General features: G+C 46.6%; 1 protein-coding gene across 1 annotated transcript in view; it reads right to left on the bottom strand.

Annotated features, from left to right (window-relative positions):
* Positions 1–889: 889 nt before the first annotated feature.
* TP53BP1 (tumor protein p53 binding protein 1) overlaps positions 890–13121 on the bottom strand; it is a gene marked incomplete at both ends in the record, with an annotated part of 20535 nt that continues 8303 nt past the window's right edge. The window contains 13 exons of the mRNA XM_010086793.1: positions 890–1089; positions 2068–2162; positions 2817–3029; positions 3597–3800; positions 4314–4505; positions 4637–5058; positions 5274–5450; positions 5783–6072; positions 6470–6619; positions 7259–7760; positions 8886–8978; positions 10206–10254; positions 11657–11776. Of these exons, the coding sequence (XP_010085095.1) occupies positions 890–1089; positions 2068–2162; positions 2817–3029; positions 3597–3800; positions 4314–4505; positions 4637–5058; positions 5274–5450; positions 5783–6072; positions 6470–6619; positions 7259–7760; positions 8886–8978; positions 10206–10254; positions 11657–11776 (2707 nt within the window). The remainder of the gene's footprint in view (positions 1090–2067; positions 2163–2816; positions 3030–3596; positions 3801–4313; positions 4506–4636; positions 5059–5273; positions 5451–5782; positions 6073–6469; positions 6620–7258; positions 7761–8885; positions 8979–10205; positions 10255–11656; positions 11777–13121) is intronic.

Genomic DNA, 13121 nt, shown 5'->3' with positions numbered 1-13121 from the left:
CCTGCAGCCATGGAGGGGAATGGTGGAGCAGAGATCCACCTGCAGCCATGGAGGGGAATGGTGGAGCAGAGATCCACCTGCAGCCATGGAGAACCCCACACTGGCGCAGGCGGCTGCACCCAAAGGAGGCCGTGACTCCATGGGAAGCCCTCGCTGGAGCAGTCTGCACCCTGCAGAAGGGACCCACACTGGAGCAGTTCGTGAAGAACTGCAGCCCATGGGAAGAACTCACGTTGGAGAAGTTCATGGAGGACTGTCTCCCATGGGAGGGACCCTGCGCTGAGCAGGGGAAGAGTGTGAGGACTCCTCCCCCCAAGGAGGGGGGAGCAGCAGAGACAATGTGTGATGGACTGACCACTGCCCCCATTCCTCGTCCCCCTGTGCCGCTGGGGGAAAGGACGTAGAGAAATGGGAGCAAAGTTGAGCCTGGGAAGAAGGGTGAGGCGGGAAGAAGGTGTTTTTAAGATTTGGTTTTATTTCTTGTTATCCTACTATGATTTGATTGGTAACAAATTAAATTGATTTTTTTTCCCCAAGTCAAGTCTGATTTGCCCGTAACCATAACTGGTGAGTGATCCCTCCCTGTCCTTGTCCCAAACCATGCGGTTTTACCTTTTTTTCTTCCAATTCTCCTTCCCATCCCACCAGGGGCAGGGGCGGCAGGGAAGGAGTGAGCAAGCGGCCACATGGTGTTTGGCTGCCGGCTAAACTAAGACACCACCCCTCCTGAAATACTTGGAACATATTCTTTGTTCGCATATGGAAGGGAAAGCATGGGGAGCAGTAATAGGGACACCTGCAGTACTTCTAGTATGCCTCCCGAGCGTAACAATTCTCTCAGATTAAGTCCTCAGTCTGTGGACTCAGATCATCGTTATTTGTCACTTACCATTCCAGCAATTTTTGCTCCTGGAGGCTATAACCAGCTGGCAAAAGGTAATTCCGATAATTCTGAAGCTGGTTAGCATGACAGCTATCGTGGACCCAGACATGAGACACACAAGGGATCCCTCTGGCAAGGCACAGCAAGTATTTCCGAGTTCGACAATGCTGATCCGCAATTAGGAGACACTGATATGCAGCGTTACACTTCAGGGGAGATAAAAAGACAAGTAAACAGGAGACAATGCTTGCAAAAAAACCCCAGAAGCTACCTGCTGCTAAACACTTGAAAGAAGAAAACCACTGAAACCCTCATTTTCACAGCCATATTATGTGAGAGGTGAATGAGATAAACAGATTCTGAAATCGGGAGTACCTGTATAATCACCTATTCCAAACTGTGCAGTTCACAGGCAGAAACTCTGCCTAGTTCTTTTTGTATCACAACTATCTCTTCCAGTTCAGACAAAGGAGAAGATTCATCTTTTAGTCTGAGACTCTAGAGAAGACTCTGCATCCTCAGGGAAGATGCTCCAAGAACAATTTACCCTCTTTATTAACAGTCTGGATCTAAGTGACACTAAGTTAAATTAGTTGTCCAAGCAGATCAGGGAAGTGAAGAGTGAAGAGCTACTTCTAAGTGCTTCCAGGCACAGACCTGTGGTGAGACCACATCTGGAGTGCTGCATCCACTCCTAGGTTTCACAGTACAACAAAAGCACAAGACATGCTGGAACAGGCCCAGCTGAGGACCACTAAGATATCTGGGCATCAGAGCATGTGACGTACAAGATGACGCTGAGAGAGCTGAGCTTGTTTAAGCTCAAGAAGGGAAGGCCTGGGTGGTTTTATCAATGCATATCCACGACTGATAGGAGCGTGTACAAAAGACAGAGCCAGACTCTTCTCGGTAAAACAACAAGCAACATGTACAAACTGAAATACAGGAAATTCCATTAAGATTTTTTTAATTGGGGGTGGTCAAACACAGGATCAAGTTTCCCAGAAAGGTTGTAGAGTTTCCATCCTTGAGGATACTCAAAACCCAACTGGACAAGGATGTAAGCAATCTGCTCTATTTCACCTTGCTTTCAGCAGGGCGGTTGGACAAGATAAGCTATAGAAATTCCTTCCAATCTCAACTATTCTGTGACTATCGTTCTAGACGAAAAAGTGAGCCCTTACCTGGGCTTCATTGAAGTCTTCCAGGATATAGCCAGCTCCTGCTCGCAGCTGCTGTGCTATGTAATGTTTGTCATATGGAGTTATCTCTGCAAAATCTACAGCAGAAACAGAAAGTTTAATTTTTGGCTATAATCTATCTGCTTACATCCATCCACTCCTCAGTCTACAGAGCCACCAGCCGCCATCCACTCCAGGAAGGGATCCCAGCCTTTCTCCTAAGAATATAAAGAAAAAACCCTTGGAAGAGTCCAAAAAAAAAAAAAAAAAAAACCCACAAAAAAAAAAAAAAAAAGGGGCGTCAATGGAAAGGGAAGCACAGTACGGCCAAACTAGCCAAGTGACTTCCTTGTTACTTTTTTCATGCTGCAGTTCGTTGCATGAAACATGACCCCAGCAAAGGCGAACTGGAGCAACCCATTCATGCTTTCAAGTCGTGTTTCCCAGCACTACCCCTTATCTCTCAAAACCCTCCTTCTTATATTATACTATTCTGAGACTGCTGATCTCACTTATTTTCATACCTTTCTTAATTTGCTGAACTGCCCTATGATCATCATTGAGGTTTGCCACATTTCAGGCTGTAAATTCTCTAAAACAAAAAGACTGAGTCTTAGGTCCTTTCTGCAAAGGATTAAAGAGCAAAAGGGTAAAACGAGCACTCACACAAATGCCTGATCAGACAGCATCCACCATTTTTCCTAAAGCCACAGCATTCCACTTGGAAATGCAATGGATAAGACTTGCCTCACCTTCTTCCTCCTCACTGCTCCCTGGAGGACCATCTGATGGCTTCTGGTGATTGACCAACTTGTCACTGGGTGTTGCCATGGTGAGGAGAAAGGCGTAGCCCAAGAAGAGGGTCTTATTGTGGGGCAAGGGTCCATGATGGTCCTCCAGTGGTGGGGGGTCTACAGCATCTGCACCTTCACAGCTGCTTACAAACTCTCCAGCTCTCACAGACCCTGTAGAGAGACAGAAGCACCACGAGACTCAAAAGTCAGGTTTAGCACAAATACCTTGGGTAAGATTTGGGACATGTTCAACTTCTGTTATTTTTCTGGAGGAGACAGTAGGGTTAGGATTACATTAGGATAAATAGGGATCTTTCACCCTTCTGGTTGCAAAGAATCTTCATCTCAAAACCTGAGTGACTAACAGGACAATGTTTGCCAGGCTATCAACATCCTGAAACATGTACTGCTGTGAAGGGTCCCTTTAACAGCTAGGCATTTCAGGACTGACTGAACAGATAAGAGATAAGAAAGGAGAGAGGCAAATCACAACATTAAGGTCAGAACATTTCTAAAGGGCAGAACTGAAAAGATGGCAAAAAAAGTACTCACACTATGCTAAAAATATTTCTGGCTGCTGTGAATGCATCCAGTGAGAATCACTCTCCAATCCTGCAGGGTAAGCAAGCAATCTCCTCTACTTTTTGCTTATGGGAAGTGGGAAGATCAATTACAAAAATGCCAGGGAGGAAAAAAACAGCTGAATGCAAGTTTAAGAGCAGAAAATAAGATTCTCACCAGGCTTTATCACTGCTGACTTGCGGCCACGTTTAGCTGGGGATCTCTCATCTTCAGAAGCAACGAGTTTCCTTTTCCCAGACAGTGTGCCCGGTGGGACGCGTGGACTCTCCTGCCCTTTACGAGTGGGAGTTGTGCTGCTGCTGGAAGTGCTAGGAGAACCAATGTTACCACGTCGCTTCCGCTTCCCCTCCACAAGATTATCTGTAATACCGTACGCAGAGATCAGTCACTGGCTGCCACCTCACTCCACGTGCTTTCACCCTGCCTATATGGACAGAGGTGGCAAAACTCAATAGTACCCAGAAGCTACACGCTACCACCTCTGACAGACAGGGCAAGAAAACAAGGTATCTCGAGAGATCTTGCTTGTGAGTGTTTCTTCTCAAGCCCTGCACCCTGCCTGTCTCTCTTCCTCCCAGCACTGCTGAAGAGTTTGTACCCCAGCCGCCGTTCACCAGGTATAAATGAACACAGCCAGCACCGCTGTCCGAGAAGCGGGCTGCCCTCTGCAAACCCGGGAATACCACTGTGACTCTGAGCAAGACACAAAACAAGAAAAGTGTCTCAAAGATCCCATCAGGAAGTACCAAAACCATTGCTGAATACCCAAAAAGACCTAACCATGGTTAATTCAGATCAGGAACTAGAAGCATCTTAAAGCACAGATAAGATGCAGAACAGCACAGCCAGCAGCACGACAGCACCTCCCCTTACCGAGACTGATGTCAGCTGCTTTGGTCAGGGGGGTGACAGGTTCATAAGGACCCAGCCCAAACTGCTCCCGGAGCTTATTTCCTTGTTCCAGAGACAGGATGACAGCCATTCGTTTGTACCACTTCCTCTGGCCTTCCTTTTCAATGCAATAGTACAGCTCTCCGGACTCCCTCCGGTGTCCCTTCACCACACCTGACACGACAGCAAATAACACCCGTCAACCAGCTATACCCAGGCTCCTCCTCCTCCCGGACAAGTACCCATCTCCCATCATCCTTGGGCTTTCTGAGCTGCTAAGTGTGGAGCTCAGGCACTGCTCTCACCTGCACTGAAGTACTCATCCTCCGAGAGCGCCGTCACCTCAGTCTCCAGCGGGATAGGATCACAGAGTAAAATATCTCTTCCTAGCACATCACATTCATATCCATCATCAAAGAGCAGCTTGTACTTTCCTGCCCCAACATCTTGGGTAATCATCCCAGAATAGAAGTACCCATTTGAGGACCACTTTGCTACAACCCTGAGGCCCACAAAGCTGCTCCCAGAGGATGAGTCTGCGCAGTCCGAAGGGCCAGTCCCCACGTGCAATGGGATTTCTGGAGAGTCACTGCGACGTAAGGCACAGAAGCCAGAAGCGTCAGACTTCTCCCCTCCATCTGGCAGGTGAACTGAACGAGTAAATGACTTCTCCTCGGGTGATGCTGTAGTTGAGAGATCCTCCACACCCGGCAGTCCAGCTAAATCTCTATAGAAAAGAGAAGAGCACTCCCAGGAGGATCAGGAAAACAGTAACTAAACAAAGAATACTTGGGCGAGATGCTCACAGCTGCTACATGCTATCACGAAAAACTAGCTCCTGAAATATTCACTACTTTTTTTGTACTGTCACATTAAAACAGCAGCTCCCTATTCTCTTCCTCGGCAATAAATTAAAGTAACAGGCTCCTTTTTCCAGGGTACCTTGTTCCTGTTGTCCGAGATGGTGGGCGGCCTCTTCTTCCTCGCCCACGAGGTGTCAGAGGTGCTCTGCCCCCGTGACGAGTACCAGACATGGAGTCCTCCTCTTCCTCACAAGGCAGTGCTCCTGTCTGGCTAACTCTGAGCGGAGACGCTGGCTGACCAGCTCCTTTCCTGGGACTAGAGAATTTATGAGTTAACTATTCTGCAAAGACAAGCCAGCTCATTAGGATCCCCCCATTTTCTCTGTGATACCACAACCGGTCAAGAACTTTGCCTCATCACTGCTAAACTGTCAAGAGCTTAGGGAAGGCAATGCCTCACAAGGAAACAAACTCCTCCTTTAGGAAGAACAGATGTGCAAGCAAAGATTATGTCCTTATTTCTGTTCATCAAGCCAGATCCTTCCCAGAAAATTCTTAGTTTAGGGTCTACCCTGCTTCACACTCCACCCAGCCTGGGTTCACTTCTGCAGAATACCTGTTCTTCCTTTCCCAAGGCTCTGCACGTACCTTAATTTTCCTAAGACGCCTCTGCCAACAGGTAAAGCAAACTCTGCAGCTTCTGTCACACATCCTTTCCCTTTCACAGCTCCAGCTCCTTGACCTGAGCTGCTGCTGCTGCTGTGCGCGACAGAGTGGCTGCTCGCCCCACTGGATGTACGGTGGAGGCTCGAGGCCTTAGACGAGAAGGAGCTGACGTCACCAAGCTGTCCTGAGGTCAGCGACGAGCCCACTGGGGTTCTAGAGGAGGATGTATCAGTGTCACACTCCTGGCACTCCACTACAGGCTCCTCAGTTTCCTTAAGAGAAAAAAAAATGACAAAGAGGGTCGTGAAAGGTGACGCACTTGCTAGATGGAAGCTCTACAATCACCAGGCAAAAGCGCAGACAAGCTGAGATCACACTCCTGAAACTGAAGATAGCCAAGCCAGTCTGAGTCAGTTTGGCTGTTCTTTGGGAAGAAAAAAAAAAGTCAGCATGTCTTCAGAATACAATAATGGGCATGAAATACACCAGCAACAAACACACAGCTTTCGCCATGCACCACGTGTTTGCTCATGAAGAAAAGTTTGTCATCACAGCACACTGACTTGTTCCCTCAACTCCTTTTCTGCAGCCACAACACATTCTCGTTTTAATAAATTTTACTTTTGAGCCAACATATCAGTACATTGAGCCCTGGGAATAGGAACTTACCTCAACCACCTTCCGTTCCACCTCCACACCGTTTATGTAGTAAACATCTGTTATCACACGCGTGACAGTGCGCACTTCTCGAACAGTTCGCCTGTGGCGATGCAAAACTCGGCCTTTGGGTGCGTGAAGAAGGTTAAACTCCTCTTCTCCCTGTAACAAACAGGACAAATCAAAAACAAAACAGACCACAATGAAAAGCAAATAATTTCTGGATAGAGCTATTTCTGCAGTACGGTTCCTTCATACCCTGTTCAAGTAGTGAACATTTTTCTAGTAACTGGAAAGCAGCGATTTTTCTTAAGTCTGCAATACTTTCTGAAATACTAATTTGAAGTTATTAGTCTCGTTAGAACATTTCTCTGGAGGAGCTCTCCCCTCGTCTGTTTATCCATTGACATTGGAAGCTGTCAGAAGTTGGCTGGTGCAAAACAGGAGGCATCAAACCCTTCATTCAAAACTTCATGCATTTCCCATCTCCATCTGACAAAAAGTGACAATTTTTTTATAGTGTTAACTACATCTAGACACAAAAAAATCCCCAAAACCCCAACTTTTTTTTTCCTAGAAAATAAATATGGAGACATTTACTTCCCAAACTTTTGCTCCCCACTGAGTATTGCTATGTTAGCAGTCGTGTACAGCTGATACAGGAAAGCTTGCGACATTAATATTTTAAAGTGGTCTTTTGGCTTCTTTCGACAGAGGACCTACTGCTAGTGAATTTACTTCCTGAAGAAATACTTCACTGTTCTAAAGCAGGAAAATTAAATACAGCAGCCTTCATCCCACCTGGCTGTGCAGAGAATCTGTGTCCTCTCCAGAGGCGTTCACAAGCTTTTCCCCACTCTCCTCAGTTTGGACATTCGCATCTTGTCGCCCAGGTCTTTGCCCAGACATACTGGTTCCCACTTCCACCTGCCTACAGATTTCTTCTGACGTTTGTGTTTCTCTTGTAACAGTTGTTGAGGTAAAAAGACAGTCTGCTGTAGTCTGAGTCCCTTTATTCCTGGTGTTTGCCCACCTCTCTCGGCTTCCATCAACTTTCACAGCCTCACTTGGTTTCTTCCGCATTCTTCTCCCTTCTTCTATCTGAGTGGTTACAACACCAGTCTCCGCAGGCTCCCCATCCTCTGCGCCAGAAGGCTGTTGATGGCAGTCCTGCTGCATCCTCTGAGGAGTCAGGACCTGTCTACCACTGTCATCTGCCTTGCGCTGCTGGTACTGCCAGCCACTGGGATTTTTATGTAATTCAGCATCTTCTTGTGTGCCAGGAAAACTGAACAGATTCCCCCTGCAAACCAGTTATACACAGATCAAATTATTGATTAAAAAAAGCAAGACAACAAATACGCTGCCGCTCAAGTTAAAGCACTATTAAAGAAAAAAAAACCCGGCGGTCATTCAATTGCTTGTTAAGATTGCACAGAACTCAGCGAGTCTCAGTTATAAAATAACCTTTATTCAATGGTAGCAAGAAGAACGGCTGACACCTGTAGAGAACCAGGTGCTTTTCCAAACACTAACAAAGCAATCTATGCTCCACCTCAGGCACCAACTGTGCAGCACGCTTCTGGAAGTCATGCCAGCTGGAAGTTGCTACAGGTGGCTTCAACACTTCATTGGCTTGAAACTGACAACCACACCTAGCGAGAAGAGGCAGGAGCGTAAGCACAAACGCTGTCTAATGCTTTCATCAGAATTCCTGCCCTGTCCAAAGTGTTATCAGGTACTACCTGGGACCGTACACTGAGCCTTACTGGAAGTATACGCTTGACTTCCCCCGTGTACTTGAGGAGTTTGAGGAGGGACTGTCTCCTGTTCTGTCTGCACACCATCCAGCACTGGAACTCCCTGGTCATTAACATCTTCAGGATAACTACTCAATGTGCTTAAAATACAGGTTACTATTTCTCTGTAGACCAAGACCTCACTGCCCCACCAAAAGACAGAATGGAGAACACTGAAGAAGCAGATTTCTGTACTTGGTCCTGCAGCCAGCACTCTTCTCTCCATAACACACGGAGCAGTACATCCTTTTCAAAGCAACCAGAGACAGTAAAAACTCATGGACTTGGAAGGGAGACAACAGCAGAAACAATAACAAACACAATAGGTCAGATCATCTTGGAACTGGAGAAAGGTATTTAAACAGTTCCAAGGATGATCTCAGTTCTCTCAAGCCCCAGATTTTGCCACAGCGTATTGGCCAGCTGCAATCATATCGCTGCTCCATCAAAAGGTAACTCTGATTACCGTGTGAGATACACACTCACAATACTCAGTATACTTATCCTGTTGTCCCCAACCTTCTAAGTCACCCAAAGACAATGACTTAGTGCAATTTCTTTGATGTAGAAAATGTACATGTGCATATAAATCCAACCAGGACTGGCAGGCAAAGACTGTGAGGAGTTACCTAAACGGAGAAGCGGAAAGACCATGACCTCTGGCCTCATCCTCTCGACGAACTTCACAGACACGACTAAACACAGATGATGCTTTCTGGGAGCTAGCATTGCAGATTTAAAACAAACGAACAAACAGACAAACAAAAAAGCATCAGGGAGTGAGAAAATCCCTTGTACAGCAAAACAAGACTTCTCTAGCCCCTTGGGAAAGCAAGAGCTGGTACTGAGCTTGTTGACCGATACAGACGCAGAACGAGGGAGATGGTCAGTCTCAAAGGTCACGGAACAAGCTGCAATGGCTTCAGCATTTCTGCCATTTCTGCAGACACCCTAACAGCCAAGAGCAATGTAACAATTCTAGAAAACGTGGTGTGGGAAACTGCAGCGTCAAAAGGAGTTTCACCATCTACCACCTCCGGTACCCACCAGGGGACACAGTCAGACCATTTACGGCTTCCTTCTCAGGGTTTTCATGACACTCCAAAAATACTGTGAACGACAGCCACAAAGCACACCCTGAGAGACCAAGTTCAGCCTACACCGACAAAAGCAACCCATCCTCAACCAGTGAGGAATGACTGCCACCCATCCTCAGTGCTGAGGCCCAATTACCATCCAGCAGGCAACCCTGTGACAAAAGATACTGAGTTCATTTCCAAGCTTTCTCATTGCTTCAAGACACTATACTTCACTCAGGTGGCTACAGGTGACCATCTTCTAACTCAGATTCTTACTAGCGATTAGAAAACAAACTCCCTAAAAGCTAAAATCAAGCAATCCTAGGCAGTAAATGTGAGATAAGATGGATACATACATACAAATCAAAAGACCAAGGGAGTAACTGATGTTTTTGGTCCACATGTCAAGCTGTGATTTCAGTATACCGGTGACCTGGTTATGTTTCTACCAGCTTCATACGAAAATGAGAGTTTTTTTCAGAACTCCTCAGAGATTCTTTGCAGAAAATTGCACAAAAAGGAAAGAAAGCAGAAAACTGTATTTTAAATTTAAGAGGTGAATAGGGCAGACTTTCGTTCCGGACTGCAGAAGACATGAATTTCTGCTTTGACTACAACGAGAAGCAGGCAAAGCGCTGACACTAGCAGGAAGCACAAAGGCCTGTAGTGAAAGAGCAGGTGGGGCACCCACCTTGCCTATGTACTTACAAACTGCTGCGAGAGCTGGAGTTAATGCCCTAGCTAACTGCTAAAAGCCTTCCCTGCTTCTATGTCTCATTTTAGTTTTTTTCTCCCTGCTGCTGGTAACAAGGGGAAAAAGGATCTACCCAGACCTCTGTATTAACTCTGCGCAGCAACACGCCCAGTTACCTGGCAGCAGCCCCCGAGGATCCATCTTTCCTGTCGCTGGCTGTAGGCTCTGAAACAAGAAGGAAGGGAATGACGAATTCGGTGTCACCTGAACAGAGTCTTCTGTCCCTTCCCAGACCCCCACGCTCAGTGGAGAGGTTGAGTAACACTGGACAAAGGGTGCCCAGGCCCCCCTGCCCAACCTCCCTTCACAGACCTGAGTTCTTAGAAGTTTGAGGCTCTTAGACTGAATGTCACTGTTCTGACTTTTCACTGTCGAACTTTCATGTCCAGATTACAGTTTTTAAATATTTTCCCTCTCAATATAAACCAACTGCAGTTCCTGTCCTGTGAAGCTGCCACTATGCATCATAATTTCTACTCTGCTGGAAGTACCTTTCCTCCCAACAGAGGCCTCTCCTCTTGCTCCATCCTTGCTTAGTGCATTGCAGAAACAGAGAAACAAATTTAAGTGATACTGCCCAAAAAGAACAATGAGAAAAATTACAGAGACTTGGGAGACTGTCTCAGGGAAGGCCACAAAGAGGTTCTGAGTCAGGGCTGAGACCTAGCAGGACCTGTATGTTTCAAGGTTCCATGCCCTTACTTTCCAAGCTGAATGGCAGGGACTCCTCGCTCCCATCGTTCACAGGGGTAACCAGGTTCATTCGCAGCGAGAGCTTCACATCGGTCTCAGGAGCCACACGAGAATCTCCTTTCTCGCACACTTCTGACACATCGGCTGATACCACTGCGCTTTCCACGGTGACGCTGTTAGTCCCCACTGGGCTCTCTGCTGTAACATCACTGGTTGCTATAGTGCTGTCTGGGCAACTATCATCCACTGAAAACAGGAAAACAAAAAAAAGGAAAAAAGTAGCTACTGCCACTCACACCACTGGGGTTCAGGGCACAGCTCTGTTTTGAAGATGCTCCACTGCATGCATTACTAGCAACAGTGCAGTAGTGGCATTTCCTATCTGGAGTTCTGAAGCGTGAACATTCTGCAGTACAGGTATCACCCCGAGCTTGCAATCACAAGACTTTACTGTCACCCAAGCAGAGATGCACACCTCCTTCCACTCAGCAAAAGCAGGGTGTTGTTTTGTGAACACAGTAGGGAAGGTCCTGCTAAAAGACGATGAATACAGGCAACAGTCTTCTTTGAGTCTAAGGTCTTTGACTACTCAGAGGGGTCTTTTGCCTTCTTTAATGGAGTTGTATTGTGGGAACACAGTGAGTGCAAGGAAGACACGATCCATACCACCCCATACTCAGGAAGCAAACACCTTCACTGGAGACCACACAAAGAACAGCACCAGGAAAGCGAGGAGAAGGAGTGAGCCCTCCCCACAGAACAGCGATGTATTTTTGCCAAGGTATGTTTGAGTTATCCCCAGACCCTGCATAGAGAATGAAAAGCTTCTGAACAGGCTTCCAGCGCCGAACAGAGCCACCCGAGTCATACTCACCAATGGGCGTGCTGTGCCTTCTGGGTCCCATTTTAAGCTGGCCCATAAGAGGTGGCGTTACGCTGGTCAAGGGCTGAACGGTGTCACCCTCCTTCGTCAAAGTAAAATGAAACAGGGTTCCTAAAGACAGAGCACGCCACGATTAGTCATTTCAGGGGACTCCTTTGGTCGAAATACCAAAAGCAGAGGCTTACCGTGCTGTGGAAATGGGTAAAGGCATAATCTTGGTGCTGTCCCGTACAAACCCCCCCGAACAGGTTTCATGACAGCTGCTCTAACTGATCTTCCTCACATTTTGCGTGGAAAATCTCTCCCGGTGAAAATCGGGGCTGCTGTCCCCAGGTGCTAGGCAGAAGTGAGAGTAAACATCCTGGCAGGAACAGGACTTTCACAGAATGCAGCTCTGCTTCAGAAAAGCTCAGGATTTTCCACAGAAGAGGGAAATGAGGCCAGAAACAGAAATGAAGGCTAGGACAGAAGTGAATGGGCAGAGCTATGTGTTGCCTGAATTAATAACCTGCAACTTCCACAGAAGGATGCTTTACAAGGTCAGCAGATCAATTTCAGATAGCCACCCAAGAGCCCAAACAATTGGCAGCAGTCAGGTAAGGTTCAGATGAGGACAGCAGCAGAAACCTGCCTGGAAAGGAAGCTTTAGGAGAAGTAACAGACATTGCAGTTTCATAACCAGCTGCAGGCTGCCAGCCTCCCATCCCCTCCAACACTTCTGTCCCTTCTCGTGCAGCCTCCAGCGTAAGGGGTCTGAAAGGTCTGCTGGCTGAGGTCGCCCATCTCCTCAGGGAAACCACACCTTGGTGGATTTACCATGTGTGGATCTTGTGGGATTTAACAGATAAAATGCATTAAAAACCTAATAAAATGCTCCCTCCTTTTGCCTCACCTCGTGCCATTTATTTGCAAGCCTTCAACATCATGTATCAGTAATTTGCAGTTTGCATTCTTTCCAAATTGCATCGAAGTATTTAACAAAACTAACAGAATAAACCTTCCTCCCCACACTGAGGTCAAAATAGGCTTTCATCATCTTTGTCATTATCCTTCCTTTTCCCTTTGTCCTAAAACTGTATTTCTTCTTTGGGTTTTATTCAAGATAATACTCCAATAATGCAAGTCACAATTTACGTAACTCTGAATTTTAAGAAGCATGTATTAAAAAAAACCCAAAAACTAAAACTAAAGAGTACTGGTAAATTGTTAGTTAAGGTCATGAGGACACAAATTCAGGTTACTTCAAGAGCTAGCACTACATACTCAGATAGCTGTAATGCAGTGCACAATTTTCCAGTTACACAAGACGCTGACATATGACGATTTGTATAACTACCTTGTGGCAAACGAAGCCATGAATACATGGCAAAGACATAACGACCCCACAGAAGAAAACCCAACCAGTGAAAAGCCATCTATTGTTCCTCTGAAAACCATCCTCTGCCCTGCTGTCACA

The sequence above is a fragment of the Pterocles gutturalis genome, unplaced genomic scaffold, assembly GCF_000699245.1.
Source record: "Pterocles gutturalis isolate BGI_N339 unplaced genomic scaffold, ASM69924v1 scaffold22146, whole genome shotgun sequence".
NCBI lineage: Eukaryota > Metazoa > Chordata > Aves > Pterocliformes > Pteroclidae > Pterocles > Pterocles gutturalis.
The sequence above is the reverse complement of the archived record's forward strand: the minus strand, read 5'-3'. Positions and strand labels throughout refer to the sequence as shown.